At 45.7% G+C, this 27,451-nt stretch overlaps 1 protein-coding gene across 1 annotated transcript in view; it reads right to left on the bottom strand.

Moving 5' to 3' along the window:
* Positions 1 to 1,297: 1,297 nt before the first annotated feature.
* The window catches only part of CDHR3 (cadherin related family member 3), a 71,912-nt gene continuing 45,758 nt past the window's right edge, over positions 1,298 to 27,451 (bottom strand). Inside the window, exons 14-22 of the mRNA XM_044987174.1 lie at positions 25,716 to 25,960; positions 23,305 to 23,310; positions 22,209 to 22,390; positions 20,560 to 20,573; positions 18,023 to 18,054; positions 14,387 to 14,435; positions 9,455 to 9,555; positions 8,177 to 8,225; positions 1,298 to 1,686 (exon numbers count right to left, since the gene is read on the bottom strand). Coding sequence (XP_044843109.1) covers positions 1,298 to 1,686; positions 8,177 to 8,225; positions 9,455 to 9,555; positions 14,387 to 14,435; positions 18,023 to 18,054; positions 20,560 to 20,573; positions 22,209 to 22,390; positions 23,305 to 23,310; positions 25,716 to 25,960 — 1,067 coding nt within the window. The remainder of the gene's footprint in view (positions 1,687 to 8,176; positions 8,226 to 9,454; positions 9,556 to 14,386; positions 14,436 to 18,022; positions 18,055 to 20,559; positions 20,574 to 22,208; positions 22,391 to 23,304; positions 23,311 to 25,715; positions 25,961 to 27,451) is intronic.

Genomic DNA, 27,451 nt, shown 5'->3' with positions numbered 1-27,451 from the left:
TGGGTATATTCAGCTTGATTTTGTAAAATACAAAAAGCACAGAACATGATGAAATTGAACAGTAATAAAGTTACAAAAGCAAAATAAACTATGAACTGTAATAGGAGGACCTAATACAACAAAAGAAGCTAGGGATTTTTCCATTCAAAAATATTTTCAAAACGTATTCATTTCTAAGTCACAAAGGATGGGGTACAGATAAAAATCCTGTGTGAAAAGCACTTAGCTCTTACCAACAAAATACTAGACTATTTAAACAGAATGTGTAAATTCTAACTTGCATTTCTTTCTTTATGATGATGATTTTCTTTTAGCCACTCACTCAGTTTGGACAATGAAACAAACTTGTTCAGTTTCCTTTTTTTTTTTTTTTGGTCAGCTTCATTTTGTGGTTTTCTGTCATTTTTAGATGAGCTCACGGCTGTTGTGTTTGGGACTCCTCCGCCATGGCAGAGGAAAGTTCAGATCAAGACACAAACTTGTTTCCACTTTAATTCATAAAAACTTGTGAAAACCCTTGTTCACATTTGCATCCGAACCCCCCCATCATTTTAATGCAATTCTGGGTGCAGTTCTGCCTTTCAGGTACTGGCACATGATGAGGCAGAATGGAGGGAAAACACTTTTTCTGAATCTCTCTCTCACGCATGCATGTAACACCAACAGACCACCATTGTTGGCGGACGGGATTGAACGGGGCACCTCTTGCACTAAATGCATGAGCTAAAAGCCATATGCCCCTTAGCTAAGGCTGGAGAATAGGCTCATTAATCTCTCTCTCTCTAAGTGGTCATGGTACCACTAGATGGGACAGAACATCACACCCAGGAGGTGTGTGGGTTACACACGCGCGTACATACACACACACACACACACACACACACACACACACACTCAGTGTGCCAGCTGCTACATGTCCTAAGGACATGTCCTAAGGTGGCCATGGCCTCACCTCCCGCCCATCCTTTTGGGGGTGGCTCATGCTTCTAGCCGCATAAGCCAACAGTCTTTGTGTTGTGGGGAGCATGAGGATTGCATTTATGGTTTGGTCCTATGTGGAGTGACACACAGGGGAATGGAGAAGCTCATTGTATCCTTTCCTCTTTCCCCCAAGTTCACGCATCCACACAGGTGCAGGGACAACGTGGCCCTACATTTGGGTGTAATTTACATCATACTGTCCATTTTCCCTCACACTAAGAAAGGTGTTGAGTAAGAAGCACAAGCCCCTCTTGCCTGTGGAATCTCTTAATGTTGTAGTAACGGGATGAAGGTTTTGGGATGGCTCCCAAAAGCTTCACACCACATTCTTTAAGGCTGGTTTTGGCTGTAACTGAGGGTATATTTTGGGAGAGGGCACTGGTGACCTGCCTGGTGAGGATGATCCCCTGCCCCCAGCTCCATCTTTTGGCTTGTGTAATTTCAGGCTATTCTGGCTAGAAGTTTCTGCCTTCCCTTCTGAGGGCTTTGCTGCCATGTTATTCTCTGCTGCCAGCTCTCTGCCAGTTGTTCCAGCTTCTTGCTTGCTTGGAGTCCCTGTTCTGTCTTTCCCTTCACTGCCGTTTGCTGGGGCAGTTGAAATTACCTGTGCAAGCGGATCCTTTATTCCTGGCTCCACCGACTCCTTTGTATCTTTCCATCTTCGGGCCCCAGATTTTGAATTGTATTCATACATTTTGCCAGTGACTGGGTAGGGGGAAAAACATAACCAGTTAAACTATTTCTCCTTTTAGCAGAGCAATGGGAGAAAGTTTCTCTCAGTGTGTCAGTTAACAAGGAGTAAATCTCATCAAAAGGTCTGGCAGCTCTGGTCAGTTTGGAAAGCCCAACTTCTTCATCTAAGTCCTAGATTTGCTATTTTAACTATACAGGTCTAGTAAAGCAGCAAAACTCCTCTACTGTGGATTTAGTTATAGAGGTGTGGAGGTGTAATTATAGGCAATGCCCCTAGTTCCCCTGGTCCCTTGTCCACTTAACAAGTAAGGAATAATTTAGACAATAAGGTAATTACACTGGACACCAGGAAATTTCTCTACAGATCTGTGGAACGTAAATGAGCTGCAGTAGTGGATGCCTGTTTCCAGCGTACAAGGGAAGAGTCACTATTAAACTCTACAGAGGGCTAGAAGTACTTTTGAACAAAGCACTATTGTGCACTGCACTAAAGTACCAGAGATTTGAGACTGCAGGATCTGTAACTATGAGTTCCCCCCAGCATGTAAACAGAGAGATCACATTGTTCCATTCTCTTTCACTGCAGTATACAGCATCTGTCAGGGGAAAAGCATTCTAGGCAAATTATAAGTCAATGAATAGGCCAGATTTTGGGGATGCCAGATCTCTGAGCCTGGGGTCAACTTGGACCCACTAACCTAAGTTTAAAGGTGTTAAACGATGTCTACAATAGATGCCATGTGGTGTTTCAAATTGTTTTTTCAAATAGGTTTGCTATCTTGAAGTAGCTAACTATCACACACAGTCTTTCCTAGTCTAGACAATAGTGTGTTTTAGGGCTGGTCTACACTACATTGTTATACCAGGATATGTACATCAGTTAAGGGTGTGGGGTTTTGTTTTGTTTTGTTTTTTTTAAACCAATAAACTACTACAAGCCCTAGTGTGGACACAGTTATAACCTTATAAAAGTGTCTAATACTAGTATAGCTTATTCATCTTCCTAAACCTGGTGCCCAGCTGGAAATGTTTTTCAAGAAGGGGACTGAAACTATAAAAAGGAGAGACAAATACCCTAAGGCACCCCTCTCTCTTCCTGCCCATCGCATTCATGGTACCTGAAGTGACAAAAGAAGCATTCATTGGGCACTGGGAAAAGGGAACCTGACTCAAGAAGTTTGGTCAGCAAGACTGCTGAAAGCATGTGGTGAGAGAACTTTTTACTTTGAATTTAACATAGTTTGTTAGGCACCAGTAGCGTTTTAATGTTATTATTTTTTACTTTTGTACCTCATTACTTGTACTCACTTACAATCTTTTGTAGTTAATAAACTTCTATTATTTTATCTAATCCAGTGTGTTTTAAATTGAAGTGTCTGGGAAACTCCATTTGGGGTGTGCCTAAATTCCTTTTAAAGAAATAACAAAACTTAATATATCTTTAATTGTCCAGGAGACGGATGGGCAATATAGGGCATACATTTCTGGGGGGAAACCTAAGACTGGGAGCACATTGCGGGTACTGTACAGTATAACCAAAGCTGGGGAAAGCCAGAGTGTAACCCAAGTGTGTCTGGCAGGCTGCAGGTACATGTAGACACTCTGGGTGTGGCTTGCATGCTGGAAGGCTGTTTGTGAGGTGGGAGCTACTTCAGCAAGGCAGTGTAAGGCACCCAAGATTGCAAGGCAGGAGTGACACAGCTGCTCATTAGTCTGGATTGAACCCTGGTATGTCACAGGTGGAGATTCCAGTACCGGGTTTACCATGGCGCCGGGCCCAAGCTCCAAAGGGGCCCTGGCCTGGCCCGCTTTTCTCTTCCCCTCCCCCTCATGCAGGGGCAGTGGGCAGAAGCTTGGCCCTGCCAGCTCATGCTGCAAGGCAGGCTCCACCTCTTCCCCCGAGCGTGCCCGCGTTCCTGCCCCTCCCCCTCCCAGCGCTTCCCCAGCTGCCGAACAGCTGTTCGCTGGCGCGAGGGAGGGGGAGGAGTGGGACTGCAGCGCGCTCACTGCTCTGGGGAGGAGGCGGAGAAGAGGCAAGGGCGGGGCCTTGGGGGAAGGAGTTGGAATGGAGGCATACCCCCTCCAGCCCCCTGCCTTAAGCCACTCAGGGCAGGGGGCTGGGAGCACCCCCACACCCCCAGCCCCCTGCCCTGACTCCTGCACCCTTTGCACCAAACAGGAGCTGCCCCAGGTAAGCGCTCTACACCCCAATCCTGAGCCTCCTCCCTCACCCTAAGTCCTGGCTAGACCCTGCACCCCTGCCAGCCATCCTCTGTGCAGACAGCATCACACCTGCCTAGGGCTCTGCAACAATCACACACTCTTATCCCACCACCTAGATACTTAAGAAATGCATAGGGGAAACTTAGGCACCCACACAGTATTCAGAGAAAACATTAAGAACATTCCAACTTCATCACCCTGGAGGAGGGGCAGCTCCATGCAGAGAGAGATGAAAAGAATGGACTAGAACCAGGGAGAAGGTAGGTACCTGCTCTGTGGGCAGGGATGGGGGCGGGGGGGATCCTGTTTACCCCCTCCCCAGCCCTGCTGCACTTGCAGTTTACCTCCAGCCCCTCCCTTGCTCCAGGGACCAACCCTAGCACCTGCCCCACTGTGCTTTTGCCCCCGGTCCCTGCCTTGCTCCAGTCAGCAAGGACTAATCCTCCCCCCATGACCCACTGTGCTCATCTTGCCCCTGGCCCCTGCCTGGCTCCAGCTGGGGACCAATCTTTCCCCCACACACCATGCCCCGCTGTCAGGGTGGATAAAAATCATTTTTAAAAAAATCAAAAAATCTGATTGATTGATTTTTTTAAATTTAAATCAGGTTTTTTCCTCAAAAAGCATTTTATCAAAAAAAATCCATCTAAAGATAGTTTTAATTAAGATACATTATAGCTTATCATGAAATAGGGATTATAAATTCTAATTCTATAGTATGACACAATATATTCATGTCATGTTTAAGAAAGGTTTTGTAAATGAGTTCTAATACTTCATGGATTAGGGACCCAATCCTATTGGGTTCCACAGGCTTCCACAGATTATTTAGGTTAATCTTTCTATCTATCCAATGGGACTCAGTGCTCAGTCTAGAACATACCATCAGAGATGCTTAGTTTTGCAATTCTCAAACTGGATTTGTGTCTCCAGAGATAACATGCTTATTAACAGCAAAAATGTTTTTAAATAAATAATATATAGAGGTGAGAAATAACAGAACTCAACTTTATTGTCCCTCTGCAAATCTGTGTAAACAGAGTTAATCCCCTACCTCTCTCTAAAAGTGCAAAGTTTCAAAAAGTTCAATGAATAGAAGATTGGCGGCAGAATAGATCTGGACAAGGAGAAGAAGTCTGGAGATAAATGTGAGAAGCGAGGGACATTTGCTTTTTTGTTAAAATATAATGTTTGCTGTTGAAGGAAAAAAATCCAGAATACTTAACTTTGTTGTTTTAGTTAAATAAATAAAAAATTTAAATGTCTGTCTGGTGATGTTCTCCTCCTAATACAGCATGGCAAGAAGATCCTCCAAATATTAATGATTAACCTGTTGAATTGGAGATAGTTCACCTCCCCACGACTTCATAAGTATCTGCTTCAATTACCTTTTGGTAAATTAAATAACCAAACAATAATTCATTTTTTGATATAGCTGTAAAACTAATCTGAAAAGTTTTCAAAATAAACCACTGTTTAAAAATGTGTGTACCTTCTAAAAATGAAACCTACATCTATCTCTGAGTTGTGAAGAATATGTATCAAGGTTATAACAAACAACCAACAAGAATGCACTTTTATGTAGAAAACCATGATTATATTGAGTCTTCCTGACTGGTGATTTAAATCACTATTTACATCAAATCCACCCTGCCCGCTGTGCTCTTGCCCCTGGCCCCTTCATTCCCACAAATGTGTTTGGCGCCAGGCTTTGGCGCCAGGCCCACAAAAAGTTAATCTGGCCCTGGAGCTTCCATAACCTTCCTAGGTAATTTGTTCCAGTGCTTAACTACCCGGACAGGAAGGTTTTCCTAATGTCCAACCTAAATCTCCCTTGCTGCAATTTAAGCCCATTGCGGCTTGTTCTGTCCTCAGTGGATAAGAAGAACAATTTATTATACTCCTCTTTATAGCAACCTTTTACATACTTGAAGACTAGTATGTCCAGGCTCAGTCCTCTCTTCTCCAGACTAAACAAATCCAGTTTTTTCAATCTTTCTCCAAAGGTCATGTTTTCTAGGCCATTAAACATTTTTGTTGCCTCCTCTGGACTTTCTTCAATTGGTGCACGTTTTTCCAGCCTTTCTGGGCATTAAGGTATAGATCTCACAATGGCCACTCGTTTAGGCAGATCAGTGCTACACCTTTTGATTCATCCTGTTGCATCTAGCTTTTGCCTCAATTCTTTCACTCTTCTTGTCTGTTCTACTGTTTCTGAGAGGCAGCCTGACCCATAGGTTCTCCTGTGTTCTACAACAGCACCAGTGCATTTCTGCTGCATGAGATGAAGATGGGCTCACAGCAGCTGTGCAGGAGTGAGACCCATTGACCCCTGCTGTGCTTCCCTGTGCCGATTTTGGAGGTGGCATCAATACATCTATTCCTAATCCACTAGCCCGCCCTCTGAATGTGGGGGAGGGGTGCAACTGCCACAGGGATTCCTGCAGCCCTAGCACTACAATCTCAGTCATGGAGCAGTCCTGCTACCCCTCCACACACGAGGGGGAGGGAAGGAGAGATTGTTACCTCCCCACTCCCTGTGCTAAATCCACGTATTCCTGCTTGGCAGCAGTGGCACCAATTCAGATATTTCTGGGGGAAAAGGCTTTGGAGGGGGGGAAATTCTGGTCTCCCCACTCTCATTCTCCTGACAGAGACTCTGGTCTGGTCCCCACTCGTCTGAGCTTGTCTGGGCTCCCCAGGACTCCCTCAGGCTAAGAACCTCCCCTCTCTCTTTTCCACACAATGCACGAGATGGTGCCACCAGGAGTCAAGTTCTCAGCGCACTCCCCTGTGCTCTGCTTACAGGGACACACTCCCCATACACCAGGTAGTAACATCACTTGGTTCAGCCACCCCTCCATCTGTATAGAGGAGTGGGCAGGTCAATTTTCAGTGGTGTTGCCACCATGCAGCCAGAGTGGCTCTCTGGAGCCCTCCAGCAGCAGCTGTACCGATTTATTACAGGACTACTGCTTAAAAGTGGTCAGGCCTTGCCCCTCCCGCCCCCGGCTCTGCCACCTGTGGAACTTTAAACAAATGTAAAAATCTTGGGGGAGGGCTTTGCCCCTCCTGCAGCCCTTCCACCTGGTGCCACTGCTTGGCAGGGGGAACAGGAGTTGCCCCATAATGCATATTCTCTCTCTGTATATTCAGTGTAGAAGCTTTCAAGATATTTAGATATCTTATCTTATTACAAATGTTCCTAGGGCATTGGTGTGATTTTTTCATAACCTGTGAACATAAGAACGGCCATACTGGGTCAGACCAATGGTCCATCTAGCCCAGTATCTTGTCTTCTGACTGTGCCAGTGCCAGATGCTTCAGAGGGAGTGAACAAAACAAGGCACTTTATTGTGTGATCCACCCCCTGTCACCCAGTCCCAGCTTCTGGCACTTGCAGGCTTAGGATACTCAGCACCTGGGGTTGCATCCCTGAACATCTTGGGTAACAGCCATTGATGGACCTATCCTATATGAACTTATCTAATTCATTTTGTAACCCAGTTATATTTTTGGCCTTAATAACATCCCCTGGCAATGAGTTCCACAGACTTACTGTGTGATGTGTGAAGAAGTTCTTCCTTATGTTTGTTTTAAACCTGCTGCCTATTAATTTCATTGGGTGACCCTTTGTTCTTGTGTTTACGTGAAGAAATAATATTTCCGTATTCACTTTCTCCACACCATGCATGATTTTATAGACCTCTATCATATCGCCCCTTATTCATCTCTTTTCCAAACTGAAAAGTTCCAGTCTTATTAATCTCTCCTCATATGGAAGCTGTTCCATTCCCCTAATCATTTTTATTGCCTTTCTCTGTAACTTTTCTAATTCCAATATATCTTTTTTGAGACGGGGCGACCAAAACTGCATACAGTATTCAAGGTGTGGGCTTGCCATATATTTATGTAGTAGCATTATATTTTCTGTCTTACTATGTATCCCTTATTAATGGCTCCTAACATTGTTAGCTTTATTGACTACCACTGCACATTGAGCAGATGTTTCCAGAGAACTATCCACAATGACATCAAGATCTCTTTCTTGAGTGGAACAGCTAATTTAGAAGACCCCATCTTTTATATGTATAGCCGGGTTTATATTTTCCAATGTGCATTACTATGCATTTATCAACATTGACTTGAAATGTAACTCCCATTCTCCTTGGAAACAAGAAGCCTTAAATATGAAATGCAAATATCTAACCAGAGTTAAACTGGACTGGTTACCTTATTTCAAGCCAAACATTTAAATTTACTCTTAATTTTTGTTTACCTGGATCTCTGGCTTCTCCATCAAAGACAGTGTTTATCTTGGTCATTTCCTATGAGGAGACACACAATGTGAAATCAAGCCTGTAAAATAATTAGAGGAGGAGGAGGAGGAGCAGCAGTGATTTGGACATTTTTACCTACATGCATTGAAGCAGATTTATATAACCCACATGTTGCATTAGGGTGAGTTTAATCAGAACTGGCAACAAAAGCCATTGTGGCTTATGGTGTTGCTACCAAATGTTCAAAGGAGAATTAATCAGTTCTGACATGCTAAATGACTCCCGAAATACAGTCACAAGAGGGGCATTTCCAGTAGAGAAGGGGTTTGGGAATTCCTTATGGCAGAGCAAAGTTCAGATCAAGATACACACTTGCTTCCATTCTAATTCATAAAAACTGTGAAAACCCTTGTTCACATTTACAAACCCCTCTCCCCATTATTTTAATACAACCAAAGGGTGCAATTCTGCCTTTCAGTTCTGGCCCATGTTGATGCAGAATGAAGGCATGACGCTTTCTAGAGAGAGAGAGAGCGCGAGCGCCTGCGCGCACACACCTATACCTACAACATGCCAACACTATTTACGGACGTGTAGTGTGTATCCTTTCTGTGGCCAGGGGCTCACCTCCCGCCCACCCTGCTGGAGTGGCTCATGCTTCCAGCTGCATTAGCCAACAGTCTTTGTGTTGTGGGGAGCATGAGGATTGCATTTATGGTTTGGTCCTATGTGGAGTGACACACAGGGGAATGGAGAAGTTCACTGTACCCTTCCCTCTTTCCCAAAAGTTCACGCATCCACGCAGGTACAGGGAGAACATGGCTCTGCATTTGGGTGTAATTTACATCATACTGTCCATTTTCACTCACACTAAGAAAGGTGTTGAGTAAGAAGCACAAGCCCCTCTTGTCTGTGGAATCTGTTAATATTGTAGTGCTGGAGTGAAGGTTTTCCATTGGAGCACACAGTTGGAATGGCTCCCAAAAGCTTCACACCACATTCTTTAAGGCTGGTTTTGGCTGTAACTGAGGGTATATTTTGGGAGAGGGCACTGGTGACCTGCCTGGTGAGGAAGATCCCCTGCCCCCAGCTCCATCTTTTGGCTTGTGTAATTTCAGGCTATTCTGGCTAGAAGTTTCTGCCTTCCCTTCTGAGGGCTTTGCTGCCATGTTATTCTCTGCTGCCAGCTCTCTGCCAGTTGTTCCAGCTTCTTGCTTGCTTGGAGTCCCTGTTCTGTCTTTCCCTTCACTGCTGTTTGCTGGGGCAGTTGAAATTACCTGTGCAAGTGGATCCTTTATTCCTGGCTCCACCGACTCCTTTGTATCTTTCCATCTTCGGGCCCCAGATTTTGAATTGTATTCATACATTTTGCCAGTGACTGGGTAGGGGGAAAAACACAAACAGTTAAACTATTTCTCCTTTTAGCAGAGCAATGGGAGAAAGTTTCTCTCAGTGTGTCAGTTAACAAGGAGTAAATCTCATCAAAAGGTCTGGCAGCTCTGGTCAGTTTGGAAAGCCCAACTTCTTCATCTAAGTCCTAGATTTGCTATTTTAACTATACAGGTCTAGTAAAGCTGCAAAACTCCTCTACTGTGGATTCAGTTATAGAGGGGTGGAAGTGATTATCCTGGTTCACAAAGATGAGTAAGCTATACCAGTATAAGGCACCTTTATAAGGTTATAACTGTGTCCACACTAGGGCTTGTAGTAGTTTATTGGTTTAAAAAAATCCCGACCCCCCCCTAACTGATGTAGATATCTTGGTATAATGATGTAGTGTAGACCAGCCCTAAAACACTCTATTGTCTAGAGTAGGAAAGACTGTGTGTGTGATAGGTTTGCTACCTTGAAGTAGCTAACTATTTGAACAAATAATTTGAAACACCACATGGCATCTTTTGTAGACATCATTTTACACCTTTAAACTCAGGTTAGTTGGTCCAAGTTGACCCCAGGCTCAGAGATCTGGCCTCCCCAAAGTGCTGGGGGGAACTCATAGTTACAGATCCTGTAGTCTCAAATCTCTGGTACTTTAGTGCACTGTGCAATAGTGCTTTGTTCAAAAGTATTTCTAGCCCTCTGTAGCCTTTAATAGTGACTCTTCCTTTGTACACTGGAAACAGGCATCCACTACTGCAGCTCATTTACTCTCCACAGATCTGTAGAGAAATTTCCTGGTGTCCAGTGTAATTACCTTATTGTCTAAATTACTCCTTACTTGTTAAGTGGACAAGGGACCTAGGGAACTAGAGGCATTGCCTATAATTAATTAAACATTATTTTTACCAGGTACTGTGAGACAAAAAGACTTTTAAGGATTGGCGAGAGAAGTGGCAGTTCTATGCTATAGTTAGTATCAGGATTAATGGATCCTGACACATTAGTGTAATTTGTGCAATTAAAGATAAAATTTGGATCTCTCCTCATATGATTTGTATGGCTCCTTACAGATTAGGCACTTTAGAATAGAAAAGAATGGGGAATGTCTAATAGCCCTAGATGTAGTTACCAGCACAAAAGGTGCTGAGGTGATAGCCTGAAAATGTGGATGGGCTGTCATGCAAGGTTTAATTATTGCACCAGTGGAGTTTGCAGGACACCGTACCCAGCTCCTCTTGAGTCGGCTGAACTGAGCACTTATGAATCCAAGTCTTGCAGGTGGGATGTTGTGGCACTGTTCCCATGATGTGCTAATTCATCCCAAAAGAGCACTCACTCTGGGAATAACCCCAGTCTGTGTGGCAGGTCTCATTCTCACCAGCACGCATGGGAAGATGACTTCCCAGAACTCTTCTGAGATATGTCCAACAGTATGGGGGCACTGTTGGACTATAGCCAGTGCTCACTAGCTCCTGGCCATCCCACGGGGGCTTTCGAACCTTCCCTGGCAATGATTCTGGGAGAGCAGATTGGGATAGAGCAGATCCAAGGCAAGAGAAGGAGGCCTCTAGTCTAGACCATCCGTTCCAGCCACATAACCCCCAGGGGAGGGATTAGAGAGGCTGCAGCATCCCAGCACCACCAGATCTGCTCCCCTTACTCCCCCCATACTCAGCCAACCTCCTTGAGGCTACAGGAATGTGCTTCTAGGGTGCACACACATCGCTGCTGCCCCTGCAACATTGTACTGCAGCATAACGCTTAAGTCATGGCATAGCACAAATGTCATCACACTGTGGTGCATTTCAGATCCTCTGAACTCTGTAGCTAGAGCCTGAGCCCAAACATCTTCGTATTCGTCACCTTTAGATCTAACGTTTGTAGACATTGTTCTCAGGGCCGTATCAGTCCCAAGATATTACAAAGACAAGATGGATGAGGTCATATTTTTTATTGGACCAATTTCCGTTCGTGAGAGAGACAAGCTTTCAAGCTACTTGGGAAGACGAAGAGCTCTGTGTAGCTTGAAAGCTTGTGTCTCTCACCAAAGAAGTTAGTCCAGTAAAAGATATTACTTCACCCACCTTGTTGCTTTAGAGCTAAGGCAGTCAGGAAAGGACATGTCATGTATTTGTGCACAATAGGTTGCTGGGCTGCTACAAGCAGGTCAGGCTCTTGTAGTAGGTATGGAGCTTCCACCCCAGACAGACACATGCAGGGCCGGCTCCAGGCACCAGCGCACTAAGCAGGGGCTTGGGGCGGCCAATGGGAAGGAGTGGCACATCCGGCTCTTCGGCAGCGGGTCCCTCAGTCCCTCTCAGAGGGAAGGACCCGCCTCTGAATTGCCACCGAAGAGGAAAGCGGCGGCGGTAGTACTGCCGCCGAAGTGCCGCCGATCACGTCTTTTTTTTCTTCTTTTTTTTCCGCCGCTAGGGGTGGCAAAAAACACTGGAGCCGGCCCTGGACACATGAGAGGTGTCCTCCATAAGATCCTTTAATGCAATGCTGGCTATAGTTACTACAAGCCCAGATAAGATATGTTACACATGACACCACCTAATGGCTGAGTAGTATAATAGGGTTTAGCATTCCATGACAACATGCTCTTCTGCAGGGGAACAGCTGGAAGTTGCTGTTATAGGTGCCTAATCACTAGTGTGCACTCCTCTGGGTACATTTCAGACCCACTGCTTTGCCTACTTTGGTGGGCTCTCAACAGTTGTGCAGGAGTGAGACCCATTGACCCCTGCTGTGCTTCCCTGTGCCGATTTTGGAGGTGGCATCAGTACATCTACTCCTAATCCACCGGCCCGGCCCCTGAATGTGGGGGAGGGGTGCAACTGCCACAGGGATTCCTGCAGCCCTAGCACTACAATCTCAGTCATGGAGCAGTCCTGCTACCCCTCCACACACGAGGGGGAGGGAGGGAGAGATTGTTTCTTCCCCACTCCCTGTGCTAAATCCACGTATTCCTGCTTGGCAGCAGTGGCACCAATTCAGATATTTCTGGGGGAAAAGGCTTTGGAGGGGGGGAAATTCTGGTCTCCCCACTCTCATTCTCCTGACAGAGACTCTGGTCTGGCCCCCACTCGTCTGAGCTTGTCTGGGCTCCCCAGGACTCCCTCAGGCTAAGAGCCTCCCCTCTCTCTTATCCACACAATGCACGAGATGGTGCCACCAGGAGTCAAGTTCTCAGCGCACTCCCCTGTGCTCTGCTTACAGGGACACACTCCCCATACACCAGGTAGTAACATCACTTGGTTCAGCCACCCCTCCATCTGTATAGAGGGGTGGGCAGGTCAATTTTCAGTGGTGTTGCCACCATGCAGCCAGAGTGACTCTCTGGAGCCCTCCAGCGGCAGCTGTACCGATTTATTACAGGACTACTGCTTAAAAGTGGTCAGGCCTTGCCCCTCCCGCCCCCGGCTCTGCCACCTGTGGAACTTTAAACAAATGTAAAAATCTTGGGGGAGGGCTTTGCCCCTCCTGCAGCCCTTCCACCTGGTGCCACTGCTTGGCAGGGGGAACAGGAGTTGCCCCATAATGCATATTCTCTCTCTGTATATTCAGTGTAGAAGCTTTCAAGATATTTAGATATCTTAGCTTATTACAAATGTTCCTAGGGCATTGGTGTGATTTTTCATAACCTGTGAACATAAGACCAATGGTCCATCTAGCCCAGTATCCTGTCTTCTGACTGTGCCAGTGCCAGATGCTTCAGAGGGAGTGAACAGAACAGGGCACTTTATTGTGTGATCCACCCTCTGTCGTACAGTCACAGCACCTGGGGTTGCATCCCTGAACATCTTGGATAACAGCCATTGATGGACCTATCCTATATGAACTTATCTAATTCATTTTGTAACCCAGTTATATTTTTGGCCTTAATAACATCCTCTGGCAATGAGTTCCACAGACTTACTGTGTGATGTGTGAAGAAGTTCTTCCTTATGTTTGTTTTAAACCTGCTGCCTATTAATTTCATTGGGTGACCCTTTGTTCTTGTGTTTACGTGAAGAAATAATATTTCCGTATTCACTTTCTCCACACCGTGCATGATTTTATAGACCTCTATCATATCGCCCCTTATTCATCTCTTTTCCAAACTGAAAAGTTCCAGTCTTATTAATCTCTCTTCATATGGAAGCTGTTCCATTCCCCTAATCATTTTTATTGCCTTTCTCTGTAACTTTTCCAATTCCAATATATCTTTTTTGAGACGGGGCGACCAAAACTGCATACAGTATTCAAGGTGTCAAGTATCAGAGGGGTAGCCTCTGATAACGAAGTTCTACACTGACTCTTTCCTGCATATTTATACCTGCCTCTAGAAATTCCCACTACATCATCTGACAAAGTGAGTATTCACCCACGAGAGCTTATGCTCCAATACGTCTGTTAGTCTATAAGGTGCCACAGGACTCTTTGTTGCTTTTTAGTATTCAAAGTGTGGGCGGGCCATAGCTTTACATAGTAACATTATGATATTTTCTGTCTTATTATCTATCCCTTGCTTAATGGTTCCTAACATTGTTAGCTTTATTGACTACCACTGCACATTGAGTAGATGTTTTCAGGGAACTGTCCACAGTGACTCCAAGATCTTTCTTGGGTGGTAACAGCTAATTTAGAAGACCCCATTATTTTATATGAATAGCTGGGTTTATATTTTCCAGTGTGCATTACTGTGCATTTATCAACATTGTAATTCCCATTCTCCTTGGAAACAACAAGCCTTAAATGAAATGCAAATATCTAACCAGAGTTAAGGTAACCAATCCAGTTTATTTCAAGCCAAACATTTAAATTCACTTTTAACTTTTCCTTACCTGGATCTCTGGCTTCTCCATCAAAGACAGTGTTTATCTTGGTCATTTCCTATGAAGAGAGAGACAATGTGAAATCAAACCTGTGAAATAATTAAACAAGGAGGAGAAGCAGTGACTTGGACATTTTTACCTACTGGATTGAAGCAGATTTATATGACCCACATGTTGCATTAGGGTGAGTTTAATCAGAACTGGCAACAAAAAACATTGTGGCTTATGGTGTTGCTACCAAATGTTCAAAGGAGAATTAATAGGCTCTAAGAAAAAAGAACAGGAGTACTTGTGGCACCTTAGAGACTAACAAATTTATTTCAGCATGAGCTTTCGTGAGCTACAGCTCACTTCTTCTTCTTTAGTAGGCTCTGACCTACTAAATGACTCCAAATGTCATGTTAGAAGTACACAAGTCTCTATTACGCTTCCACCCCTCCATCAACCTCAGCCTGGACCTATCTACACGGGAAGTCCACTTCCTAGACACCACGGTGCAAATAAGTGGTGGTCACATTAACACCACCCTATACCGAAAACCTACCGACCGCTATGCCTACCTTCATGCCTCCAGCTTCCATCCCGGGCACACCACAAGATCCATTGTCTACAGCCAAGCACTGAGGTACAACCGTATCTGCTCTAACCCCGCAGACAGAGACCAACACCTAGAAAATCTCCACCAAGCATTCTCAAGACTACAGTACCCACACGAGGAAATAAGGAAACAGATCAACAGAGCCAGATGTGTACCCAGAAGCCTCCTACTGCAAGACAAACCCAAGAAAGAAACCAACAGGACTCCACTGGCCATCACATACAGTCCCCAGCTCAAACCCCTACAACGCATCATCAGGGATCTACAACCCATCCTGGAGAATGATCCCACACTTTCACAGGCCTTGGGTGGCAGGCCAGTCCTCGCCCACAGACAACCTGCCAACCTGAAGCATATTCTCACCAGCAACTGCACACCGCACCATAGTAACTCTAGCTCAGGTACCAACCCATGCAACAAACCTCGATGCCAACTCTGCCCACATATCTACACCAGCAACACCATCACAGGACCTAACCAGATCAGCCACACCATCACCGGTTCATTCACCTGCACGTCCACCAATGTAATATATGCCATCATATGCCAGCAATGCCCCTCTGCTATGTACATCAGCCAAACTGGACAGTCTCTAAGGAAAAGGATAAATGGACACAAATCAGACATTAGGAATGGCAATATACAAAAACCTGTAGGAGAACACTTCAACCTCCCTGGCCACACAATAGCAGATCTTAAGGTGGCCATCCTACAGCAAAAAAACTTTAGGACCAGACTTCAAAGAGAAACTGCTGAGCTCCAGTTCATCTGCAAATTTAACACCATCAGCTCAGGACTAAACAAAGACTGTGAATGGCTTGCCAATTACAGAACCAGTTTCTCCTCCCTTGGTTTTCACACCTCAGCTGCTGGAACAGGGCCTCATCCTCCCTGATTGATCTAACCTCGTTATCTCTAGCTTGCTTCTTGCTTGCTTATATATACACACCTGCCCCTGAAATTTCCACTGCTTGCATCCGAAGAAGTGGGTATTCACCCACGAAAGCTCATGCTGCAAAACGTCTGTTAGTCTATAAGGTGCCACAGGATTCTTTGCTGCTTCTACAGAACCAGACTAACACGGCTACCCCTCTGATACTATTACCCTGGAATTAATCATGTCATTTTGCTGCATCAGAAGTATCAGAACTAAAAGAATTAAAGCCTGAGCCCTGGTTTACACTACAGGGTTAGGTCAAATTTAGCTGCATTAAGTCAATTTCATAGCAACCCCGTTCCTAAAGGGCTCTTAAAATTGACTTCTGTACTCCTCCCTGGCGAGGGGAGTAGCACTAAAATCGACTTTGCTGGGTCAAATTTGCGGTAGTACAGACGCAAATTGATGTTGTTGGCCTCTAGGAGCTATCAAAATGTTTTTGGCCAAAACCTGAAAATGTTATATTCAGAAATCCCACCATGGTGCCTCATGGGAGTTGTAGTTCAGGTGCATCGTGCCTCCATTCACCTCTATGGACTGGGCTCCCCAGCCAGACTACATTTCCCATCCCCCTATACCAAACACAAGAGTGGTGGAGTCTGGATGGGGGGTCAGAAGGGAGATTATTATCCAAAGGCCTAGCAGAAGGAGAACAACCAATTTTACACAGTGTAAATACATTGACTTCAACAGCATTACTCCTGACCAGCAGCAGTGTAACTGAGAGGAGACTCAGGGTATGTCTACACTATGAAATTAGGTCAATTTTATAGAAGTTAATCTTTAGAAAGCAATTCTATACAGTCGAATGTGTATGTCCCCACTAAGCGCATTAGGTTGGCGGAGTGCATCCTCACTACTGTGGCTAGCATCGACTCACGGAGCAGTGCACTGTGGGAAGCTATCCTACAGTTCCTGCAGTCTCTGCTGCCCACTGGAATTCTGGGTTAAGCTCCCAATGCCTGATGGGGCAAAAACATTGTCACAGATAGTTTTAGGTATATGTCATCAGTCTCCCCCCCAACCCCACCCTCCCATGAAAGCAATTGCAGACGATCATTATACAGTTTTTGTATAATGCAGATGCCGTAGCATGGCAAGCATGGAGCCCGCTCAGCTCACCGCTGCTGTTGTGAGCATTGTAAACATCTTGCACATTATACTGCAGTATGTGCAGAACCTGGCTAAGAGATGGCAATGTGAGGAGGACATGGACACAGATGTTCCTGAAAGCACGGGCTGCTTCCCACTGCATCCTGTTACTCTCACAGTATTTTATGTGTCTGTTTGCATTGTAAATCCTTTCAGACAGGGATTTGGGTGAAATCCTGGCCCCACTGAAGTCAATGGGAGTTTTGCCATTAACTTTAATCAAGCCTGGATTTCACCCCTCCTCTATAAAACACTCAGCACACTGTTGGTGGATAAAGAGCTTCATGCTTAGTAGACAGGGCACAGACTGGGAGCCAGGACCTGCCCCGATTCCCATCTCTACCACTGACCTACTGTGTGATCTTGGGCACATCACTTCTCTCTGATTCCCTTCTTACTCTTTGCCTGTCTTGTCTCTTTAGGTTGTAAACTCTTTAGGGCAGGGATTGTCACTTATATATGAACAGCACCTAACACAACAGGGCACCAGTCTGAGTTGGAATCTGAGTGTTACTGTTATATTAATAGTAATCCTACAGTCTTTGTTTAGACCAGATTCTCATTGGCCAAGTAAGATCTGTGGGACCAGGATCTAATATAAAACAATGAGTCCTGTGGCACCTTAAAGACTAACAGATGTATTGGATCTAATATGGCATCATTGATCCACTTGCTAAAATTCCCATTAGTATTTCTAGTGATTGCTTCCAATTTTCACGCTGTATATATGAAAAAACCTCAAGGATATGTCTACAATTAAAAAAATAGCACTATTCAATATTTTTGAAATAGTGGGTTTGTAGAAAACATCTCTAGTGGCAGAAACAAACTATGCCAAGAATTCTACCTTGCAATCTCCGTCATTGGCGTCATACAAAAGTTCCACAGGTTCTGTGACCATACTGTAGGACTGGTATGGGCCAAACACTTACTTTAGTTTGTGACTTACAGTACTTACCCAAACCTCTTCTTTCTTAACTTTCTTCTTTTCTACAGGAAAGAAAATGCACATTCTAAGGGCTTGTCTACATTATGCGCAGGATCGACAGGCAGCGATCGATCCAGGGGGGTCGATTTATCGTGTCTAGTCTAGACATGATAAATCAACTGCCAAGCGCTCTCCCATCGACTCTGGTAGTCCACTGGAGCGAGAGGCACAGGCAGAGTCGACGGGGGAGCGTCATCCGTCGACTTACCACAGTGAAGACACCGCGGTAAGTAGATCTAAATACATCGACTTCAACTACATTAGTCATGTAATGCATAACTTAGATCGATTTCCCCCCTCCTTAGTGTAGACCAGGCTTAAGAAATCAGAATTTTTTTGACTGTGATACATAGATATTAAAGACAAGATTTTCAAAAATGACTAGTGAGTCTGAGACACCTTTGAAAGTGCCTGACTTTCACAGGATAGGTGATCAGAACTTTCTGAAAATCAGACCCCTTTGAGGTATTTCAGGTTGGCCACCCAAAATTGCTAGTCACATTTGACAGTCTTGCCCTAGAAGTAGAGGTGAATAATTTGCCACAAATAATTTCCTCAATGAATTTTACTTTCCATTGATTGTTTGAACAGATTTAGACATTCACATGTATTCTTTATTCAAAATTATTCACACTTTTTGACAGTGAATAATTTGCTTTGGGGATGAAATTCCCTTCCATGCAGACAGACAGCACTAGGGCTATGCACAACTGAACTCCCAATCAAACCATATTCTGAGGATTCAGCTTCTCCAAAGCCCTTGCACTGGCCCTCTGCAGGAGAGTAAACTTTACCTGTGGGGAATATTTGAACTAAAATGTATCTTTCATGAGTATTTGCACGTGTAAAGCTTGTGCACTTGCAAGTTCATGGAAGTCAAACAAGAAAGTGTTGCAAACCCAATTAAGCAAAATTCTGATTTGAAAAATGGATTTGATATTTACAAGCTCTTTCCCAGACCCGACCCCCATTTTCACTCATTCTGAGTTAGTAGTGAGCATAGGCGCCAACTTTCTAATGTGCCGGGGGGGGAGGGGTGCACCCCCCGGCTTCGCCTCAGAACCCCCTCACTCCACCCCTTCCCTCAAGGCCACACCCCCTCCCCACCTCTTCTTGCCCTATTGCGACCCCTGCCCCAAGCACGACCTACCTGCCGGTGGCCGCCGCTAATCAGCGCCTTCCCCCGCCCCCCAGCGCCTGCTGCATACTACAGAACAGCTGATCCACTGCAGCAAGAGTCACTGGGAGAGAGGGGGAGGTGTTGATTGGTGGGGCTGCCGGCGGGCAAGAGGCACTGGGGAAAGGAGGAGGCGCTGATAGGGGAGCTGCCAGTGGGTGCTCAGCAACTACCTTTTTTTTCCCCTATGGGTCAGAGTCAGCACCAATAGTAGGGAGACTGGGCTTCTCTACAGTACAGACCATGGATGCTGCCCAATTTCAAGGGTGCTGCCTCTACATTTCTGCATGTCCGTTTTTGTTCCCTCCTTTGAGGCTTTTTTAAAAATCTCCCTTCAAACAACACTTCCAGCCACCAACAGGCTCTGTTGGTTGGCATGTGATGGCCTAAAATGTATAATTACTACAGATGTGTCTGAGCCTGAACAATTATTTCAAACCATCTTCCTTTTCCCCCTCACCGCCTCAACTTTTGGGTGCTCAACTTGAGACAACTTGAAGGGACCCAATTTTTCAGAAAGCACCAGGCATCCAACCTCTGAAAAATCAGGCACCTCTAAGGGTCTCAAACCAGGCACCCAAAATCCTTTGTTATAGGTGAGAATCATGACTTCCAAATTGGGAAGGCCTGGTTGTGTGTCCCGTGTCCAGAAGCTGGTTGTTGCTGAGTCAGCTCAAACTGTATTTAGGAGATTGAACTAATGAAAAGTGCTGGTAAGGCTAATTGGAACACAGTTAATAAATTCCTGCCCCACCATGCCAGAGCACTAGGCTACACCAGGCTTGTTCTTTACTCAACAATTTCATAGATTTTTAAGACCAGAAGGGACCATTAGATCATCCATTGTGACCTTCTGTATTAGCACAGGCCATATAATTTCACCCAGTTACCCCTGTACTTGGATTATTTATCTGAAAATGGAATTACAAATTTCTCTGACTAAGGCTCTGTCTACCCTACAAGCTCGGGGTGTGATCCCCAGCTTGCGTACACATACCTAGTGCTAGCTCTCATCTGAACTAGCATGCTAAAAATAGTAGCATAGCCATGGTACCATGGGCAACAGCAGTAGCAACACCAGGTAGCAGTGCCGAGTACAAACTCACCTGATCCCTGGGAATATACCCCCGGCACAGCTAGCCCATGCCACTGCTGCCACTGTCCATGTTACTACAGCTACAGTACTACTTTTAGCATGCTAACTCAGATGAGAGCTAGCGTATGTGTACAGGAGTTTGGAATACACCCCGAGCTGCTAGTGGAGATGCAGCTTATTAAGTGGTGCACTTGTTCTTAAGAAGTAATAAAAGCATTAAAACAAGATACATACCTGGTGTGTTTTTCCTGTAATAAAAATATAAAGTTATCAATATAGTTAATATATGCAATACCTGTCTACAAAAAAAAATCACGTTCCAGTTCTAACCCTAACAAATCTGTTCTTTTTTCATTTGGCAAACGGGAATTTTTTTGTGTTTGACCTTTTTCAGTTTGTTTAGTTTGGGCATGTTTGTTCTGCTGCGCCTCAGCATTATTAACTACTGCTATTGAGCTACCAGGAGCAGTAAAACAGCCCTGAATATTGTTCTTGTGACTCTCAAAAGGATGGCTGTATATTTTTTTAATCTTATCAGTAACAGCATAGTGGAGTTATACCACCACCCAAAATTATACTTTAAAAAATTACACTCCCCAGCCAATTCTAGGGCTGAGCTAATATCTTTTAAAATATTTGAAAGGTTTAAAATGTGACTTGAAAATATCAAGATTGCTTTTTAACGTGGTCCAATTGAATCATTGGCACCAATTAATAAATAATAACAATAGCCAAATTATATGCCACTGTATCAATTTGTCATTTCTACCACAAATTGCTAAACTCCTTGCACACACCTCTAGAATAATAACAATAGCTTGCAGTTAATATTTTATCTCTAAGGTTGCGTGTCTGTCATAGAGGTCATGGAAGTCACGGATTCCGTGACTTTCTGTGACCTTCGTGACTTTTGCAGCAGGTGGTGCGACTGGCTGAGGAGCTACCTGAGGCAGCCCCTAGGCTAGCAGCAGTAGCAGTGTGGGAGGGAGTTCAGGGCTGGGGCAGGAGGTTAGGGTGTGGGGCAGCGCTTACCTTGGAGGGGAGGCTCCCCGGAAGCAGCCAGCATGACCCTGCAACTCCTGACCTAGTCGGAGAGGCCAGGGGACTCTGCGCACTGTCCCTGCTTTCAGGCACCAGCCCCACTGCTCCCATTGGTTGCGGTTCCTGGCCAATGGAAGCTGAGGAACCGGAACTTGGCAGGGGAAGTGCGTGAAGCCCCCCTGGCCTTTCCTCCCCCTAGGAACTGCAGGAACACCCAGAGCTGGGTAGGGAGCCTACCTGCCCCACCAGACCCCCCCAGCACCAGCGGGGGTCCCAGCCATCCCCCCAGCACCCACAGCATCCCCAGACTGCACCCCCATGCACCCCAGAGCACCCACAGGCCCGGGCCCAAGTTTTAGTTATGGGTAAATAGTACAAGGCAAGTACATGTCACGGGACGTGAATTTTTGTTCACTGACCATGACCTATCCAGGACTTTTACTAAAAATACCCATGACTAAAACAGCCTTAGTTATCTCTCATTCTGAAAGATCTTCGCACAATTTTGCCAGGATCCTGATTGGGACTTCTGGTGGTAAGAAACAATTATTATTTTTTCTGCTTGTGATGTTCAGCTAAAGCATTTGACTAAAGTATCAGTAAATCCATCAAGCATTTCGATTTCATTTTGATTTGACTCTTGTCTCTTTAAATAATCAACATCCTATTCCAACAACTAGTGACGTTTATTACAGCAAATAACATATTGCTCTAAAATATTCAAAGTATAAATTCCATTAACACTCAGAGCTTCAAGCTGTCTTTATAAGTCAATAGTAATAACAAAAAACTCACTATTTCTCAAGGAAACTAGTGTTTATGTTCTTTTTTTGATTACTTACAGTGGTCTTTTATCTGCTTTGGGTTTTGGCGGACAGTAGGTACGGATATATTTTGCCAGCAGGAAGGATAGGTATCCAAGCAGTCCAAGCAGTAGCATGCTGCCAACAGAAATGAGGAACGGCACATACCAAGCTGATTCAGAATAAACATTTTCTGTTCTGATCAGAAGTGTAATGGCAGGCTTTGAAAAAAAAATATAAAAGGTTCTTAAATGCTGCAAACTCTGAATTTTGTTGACACCTAGTCTAAAAAGTATGTTCCTGATTGTGCTCCTGTGTTTTCTATTAAAACATGCATGCAGTGGTTGTGTTTAAAAAATTTGGATTGCCTTAGGATATGTCTACACTGCACTCAGGAGGTGTGACTGCAGCATGTGTAGGCATATCCAAGTTAACTTTGAAGCTAGCTCGAGTAACAATATCAGTGTGGCTGCAACAGCAGGGTTGGTGGCACAGCCCCAAGCCATTTAAATATGTAGCCAGAGTCCTGGGTGGGGTGGTACTCAGTAAGGTAGCCCATCTCATAATGTGTGGGGTCTGACTCATGATTTTTGATCTCTGAAGGCTGGCAGTACTGAGTGAAAGTGGAGTGCGGGAGAGAAGATGCAGGGGTAGCCTGGTGCTGCGAGGCTGGTAGCATGAGGAAAGCAGAATTGAGGTTGTGATCTGTGGTGCATGGTAGTTTGTGGTAATGGTAAAGTGTGTGGCTGTGGGAGAAGGGGTAGAGCGTGAGTACCAGTAGGCAGTTTAACATCTGATTTCTATGGACTGGGGTGTGTGTAGCAATGTTAACTTTCACTACAGGGTATTTTTGTATATTAACAGAGATAGGAGTCAGTTAGGAAGTTTGGATCCAGGTATTTTCAAAGCAAAGCTCCTGTGATTTCAAACACTCCACATGTGAAATTCTAGGTTTCTGATCCAGGCCTGTCTCTACTTGGCTCATCTGTGGGTTTACTTAGGGCACAGCCTGTAAGATTCCACTCCCTTGTCCACCCTCTGCAACCTCCCCACATCTTGGCTCAAGTGCGCTGGGGAGAGCAGGGGCTGATGCCACCAAGCAGGGGGGCAGAGAGGGGTGAAGAATGGAGCAGACCCGTGGCTGCACACCCCTCTTTTTTAAAACACCAGCCAGTACAGCTGACATGGTGCAGGATGACAGAAGCAATCTGCATCTGGTAAAGTGCTGGCACAAATTACCTCCCTCTGAGAGAAGTGATGGAGACAGGGAAAGAATTGTGACTCTGAACCACAGTTCTTCCTGAGGTGTCTCGGCTATGGAACTTCCCATATATACAAGGCGGATTAAGGTTTCCCAGGTCCCTGGACCAGAGCAAGTGGGGGGCTCCTCTGCACCCCTTCTGCCTGTGGCCCCACCCACAGCCCCACCCTTTTCTGCCCCTTCCCTGGGACCACACCCCTGTTCCACCCAGGGCCCCCTCCCATTCCGCCAGCCCCACAACCCGTTTTCTCTTTTCTGCCCCACCCCCACGGTGGCCCCAAGCCCAGAGAAGCTCCCTCCCCGTGACATGGCCCCAGGCTGCAGCGGGGAGTGAGAGCTCCTCCAGTCCCAGGGCTGCAGTGGGGGTCCGGATGCTGGGGCTTCCCCTGCCACTTCCCGCACTTCTGGGGGGGAATAGGGTCGGGGTGCTGGGGCTTCTCCTGCCCAGCATTTCTGCCGGAGAGCGGGGTTGGGCTCTCCCTGCCATCCCGCAGCTTCTTCCAGACATGGGATCAGGGTGTTGAGGGGGCTTCCCCTGTCCCCGGCTTCTGCTGAGGTGGGGGTGGGGCACTGCAGGGTTTTCCCCCATCCTGCAGCTTCTGCCCGGGACAGAGGCGGGGCGGGGGAAGGGGTTGCTGTGGGGTTTCCTCCCATCCCGCAGCTTCTACCAGAGACACAGTCTGAGGACCTGGGAGTGGGCTTCCCCTATCCCATACCTTCTGCCAGAGATGGGGTCGGGGATGCTGGGGGAAGGGGCTTCCCAGCCTCACCCACCAGATGGCAGAACCCAGGGGCCCCCAACTGGCCCAGACTCTGTGGGCCCAGTGGCTAAATTCCCACTGGATATGTAGGGCATTGATCAAAGACTCCATCCCACACTTAACATTTATTTGCAACTTTGTGTGTTTGAAACCCATGAAAACATTGGATGAGGGTGAGCCCATGGTATAGAACCGCTTGAATTTTTGCAACAGACGGTCACTGGGTGTAATATTTGGGTGATCCAAGTGATGGAGAAATATCCCTTCTGGCTGGTTGAAAGCTAGTTTTGTGCTGCCTTCTTTTTTTATCTTCACACACAGAGATTAATTTGTATTCCGTCATTAGAGAAACATACAGATGTGTGAGTCAGCCAAAGCAGTGTTTAGCTAGGAACCAAAAACCAGTCTCTGAGAAATGCGTGAAGAAATGTTAATATCCCAGGCAAAGGTTAACTCCTGCTCTCTCCTTATCAATGCAGCTGCCAAAGTCTATAACTTCTCACTTGTATGCTCTGCACATGAGACTCTGTGACAGTCTCCACATGATAGGCTCCACAATTCAAGCAGGGCCATCTGTTTTTTCAGGCTTGCAGGGAGAGTGGGAGTTAGAGGGGATGGGGTGTAGAGCAGTGGTTCTCAAACTAGGGCCACCGCTTGGCGGGCCGGTTTGTTTACCTGCCGCATCCACAGGTTCAGCCGATTGCAGCTCCCACTGGCCACGGTTCACTGCTTGCGCCAATGGGAGCTGTGCGGGCTGAGGGACGTACTGGCTGCCACTTCCCGCAGCCCCCATTGGCCTGGAGTGGCAAACCATGGCCAGTGGGAGCCGCGATCGGCCGAACCTGCAGATGCGGCTGGTAAACAAACTGGCCTGGCCCGCCAGGGGCTTTCCCTGAACAAGTGGTGGCCCTAGTTTGAGAACCACTGCTGTAGAGTATGTTGCAGAATGGGGTATTTTTAATCAATTACACCTCTACCTCAATATAACGTGACCTAATATAACACGAATTCAGATGTAACGCGGTAAAGCAGCGCTCCGGGGGGGTCTGCGCACTCCGGCGGATCAAAGCAAGTTCAATATAACGCGGTTTCATCTATAAAGTGGGACGATTTTTTGGCTCCCGAGGACAGCGTTATGTCAGGGTAGAGGTGTATTTTATTATGGACTGATATTTTGACAAGGGGCTAGGCTGTTTGGGATGCTTTCTTGTATTGGCTGTGATCTTAGGTGACGGTGGGGTACCTGGACCTTTGGATAAGTGTCTTTTTTGTTGTAGAAGTGAAATAAAACATAAACATTATGGGTTTGTATACCGGTCCAATTCTGCAAGGCACTGAGCTTCCTGTTTCCCACTGACTTAACTGTAAGTGGAAGATGCCTACCCTTGCCCAGGATTGGGCCCACAGTAATTCCTGTGTTCTTTGGAGTGCACTTACCCTCAGTCATTTTAATTGTCACACACAGACCCGCCCATGCAACAGCCACAGAATTAAGTTGAAGATTCAGAATTTCAGTGAACTTACTGTAGTAGTGGTAGTAGTAGTCGGGTTTGGGATAACTTTGATGCTTAATGTCACTGTCCCAGTTTCAATGAGGGCCGTAGCTCTGTTAGAACCCGACAGCAAATTGTCATCTGTTATATAGATGCGCAGTCTGTAGTCCCAGACTGTATCCAAACCACTGTCATAGTCAAATCTAGATGCAAGAATCAACTGAGAGATGTTGGAGCCAGCACTTGGTGAAAAAGTGAAATGATTATTCACATTACCTAGAAGTAGAAGCAAAAAAATCGACATAAAACAGATGCACAAAACAATGTGAAAAGGGCCACTGATTTCACTTCTTTCTGAAATTTGTTACTAATCCATTATGCAATCATTTGGCTGTACAGCACTGCCTTCAAAAACCACTGAAAGGGATGATGTGCTCTAGAAGCATTAGCACTGGTCCGTTCTACGACATGGCTCCAGTTACTAGAAGTTGATTAGCAGGACTGCTATGGAAAATAATACCATAACTGAAGTGCTAAAGGTAGGAAATAAGCACTTTCAGTGAGACATACATCTGAGAACAGACTTTTGCGCAAGGTTTAATGTTCAACATCTTCATTAATGATCTGGGTGATAGGATGGATTGTATCCTCAGCAAGTTCGCAGATGATACTAAGCTGGGGGAGAGGTAGATATGCTGGAGGGTAGGGATAGGGTCCAGAATGACATAGACAAATTGGAGGATTGGGCCAAAAGAAATCTGATGAGGTTCAACAAGGACAAGTGCAGAGTCCTGCACTTAGGATGGAAGAATCCCATGCGCTGCTACAGTCTGGGAACCGACTGGCTAAGCAGCAGTTCTGCAGAAAAGGACCTGGGGGTTACAGTGGACGAGAAACTGGATATGAGTCAACAGTGTGCCCTAATAGCCAAGAAGGCTAATGGCATATTGGGCTGGATTAGTAGGAGGATTGCCTGCAGATCAAGGGAAGTGATTATTCCCCTCTATTTGGCACTAGGGAGGCCACATTTGGAGTATTGCATCCAGTTTTGGGCCCCCCACTACAGAAAGGATGTGGACCAATTGGAGAGAGTCCAGCGGAGGGCAATTAAAAGTATTAGGGGTCTGGGGCACATGACTTATGAGGAGAGGCTGAAGGAACTGGGTTTATTTAGACCGCAGAAGAGAAGAGTGTGGGGGGGATTTGATAGCAGCCTTCAACTACCTGAAGGAGGGATTCCAAAGGGGACGGAGTTAGGCTGTTTTCAAAGATGACCAAAAAAGAAGCAATGGTCTCAAGTTGCACTGTGGGAGGTCTAGGTTGAATATTAGGAAAAACTATTTCACTAGGAGGGTGGTGAAGCTCTGGAATTGGTTACCTAGGGAGGTGGTGGAATCTCCATTCTTAGAGGTTTTTAAGGTCAGGCTTGACAAAGCCCTGGCTGGGATGATTTAGTTGGGGATTGGTCCTGCTTTGAGCAGGGGGTTGGACTAGATGACCTTCTGAGGTCTCTTCCAACCCTAATCTACTATGATTCTATGATAAGGGCTATTGCAAGAGATCCTCTCAGCATCTGAATGACTTGGTCTTAACAACTCTGCATAAGATCCTGTGCTACACCTCCAATAGACACAGCACAGAACTCACAGCCTCAGGTGAGGGTTAAGGTGGCTTGAAGACATCTTTTTGTGCCCTCCCAATCCTGGGCTGTTCTGGCTCATCGGCTTAATTTAGGGCTTGTCTACACTTGAAACACTACAGCAGTAC

The sequence above is a fragment of the Mauremys mutica genome, chromosome 1 (assembly GCF_020497125.1).
Source record: "Mauremys mutica isolate MM-2020 ecotype Southern chromosome 1, ASM2049712v1, whole genome shotgun sequence".
NCBI classification, from domain to species: Eukaryota; Metazoa; Chordata; order Testudines; family Geoemydidae; genus Mauremys; species Mauremys mutica.
This window is presented reverse-complemented; position numbering and strand designations above follow the sequence as displayed.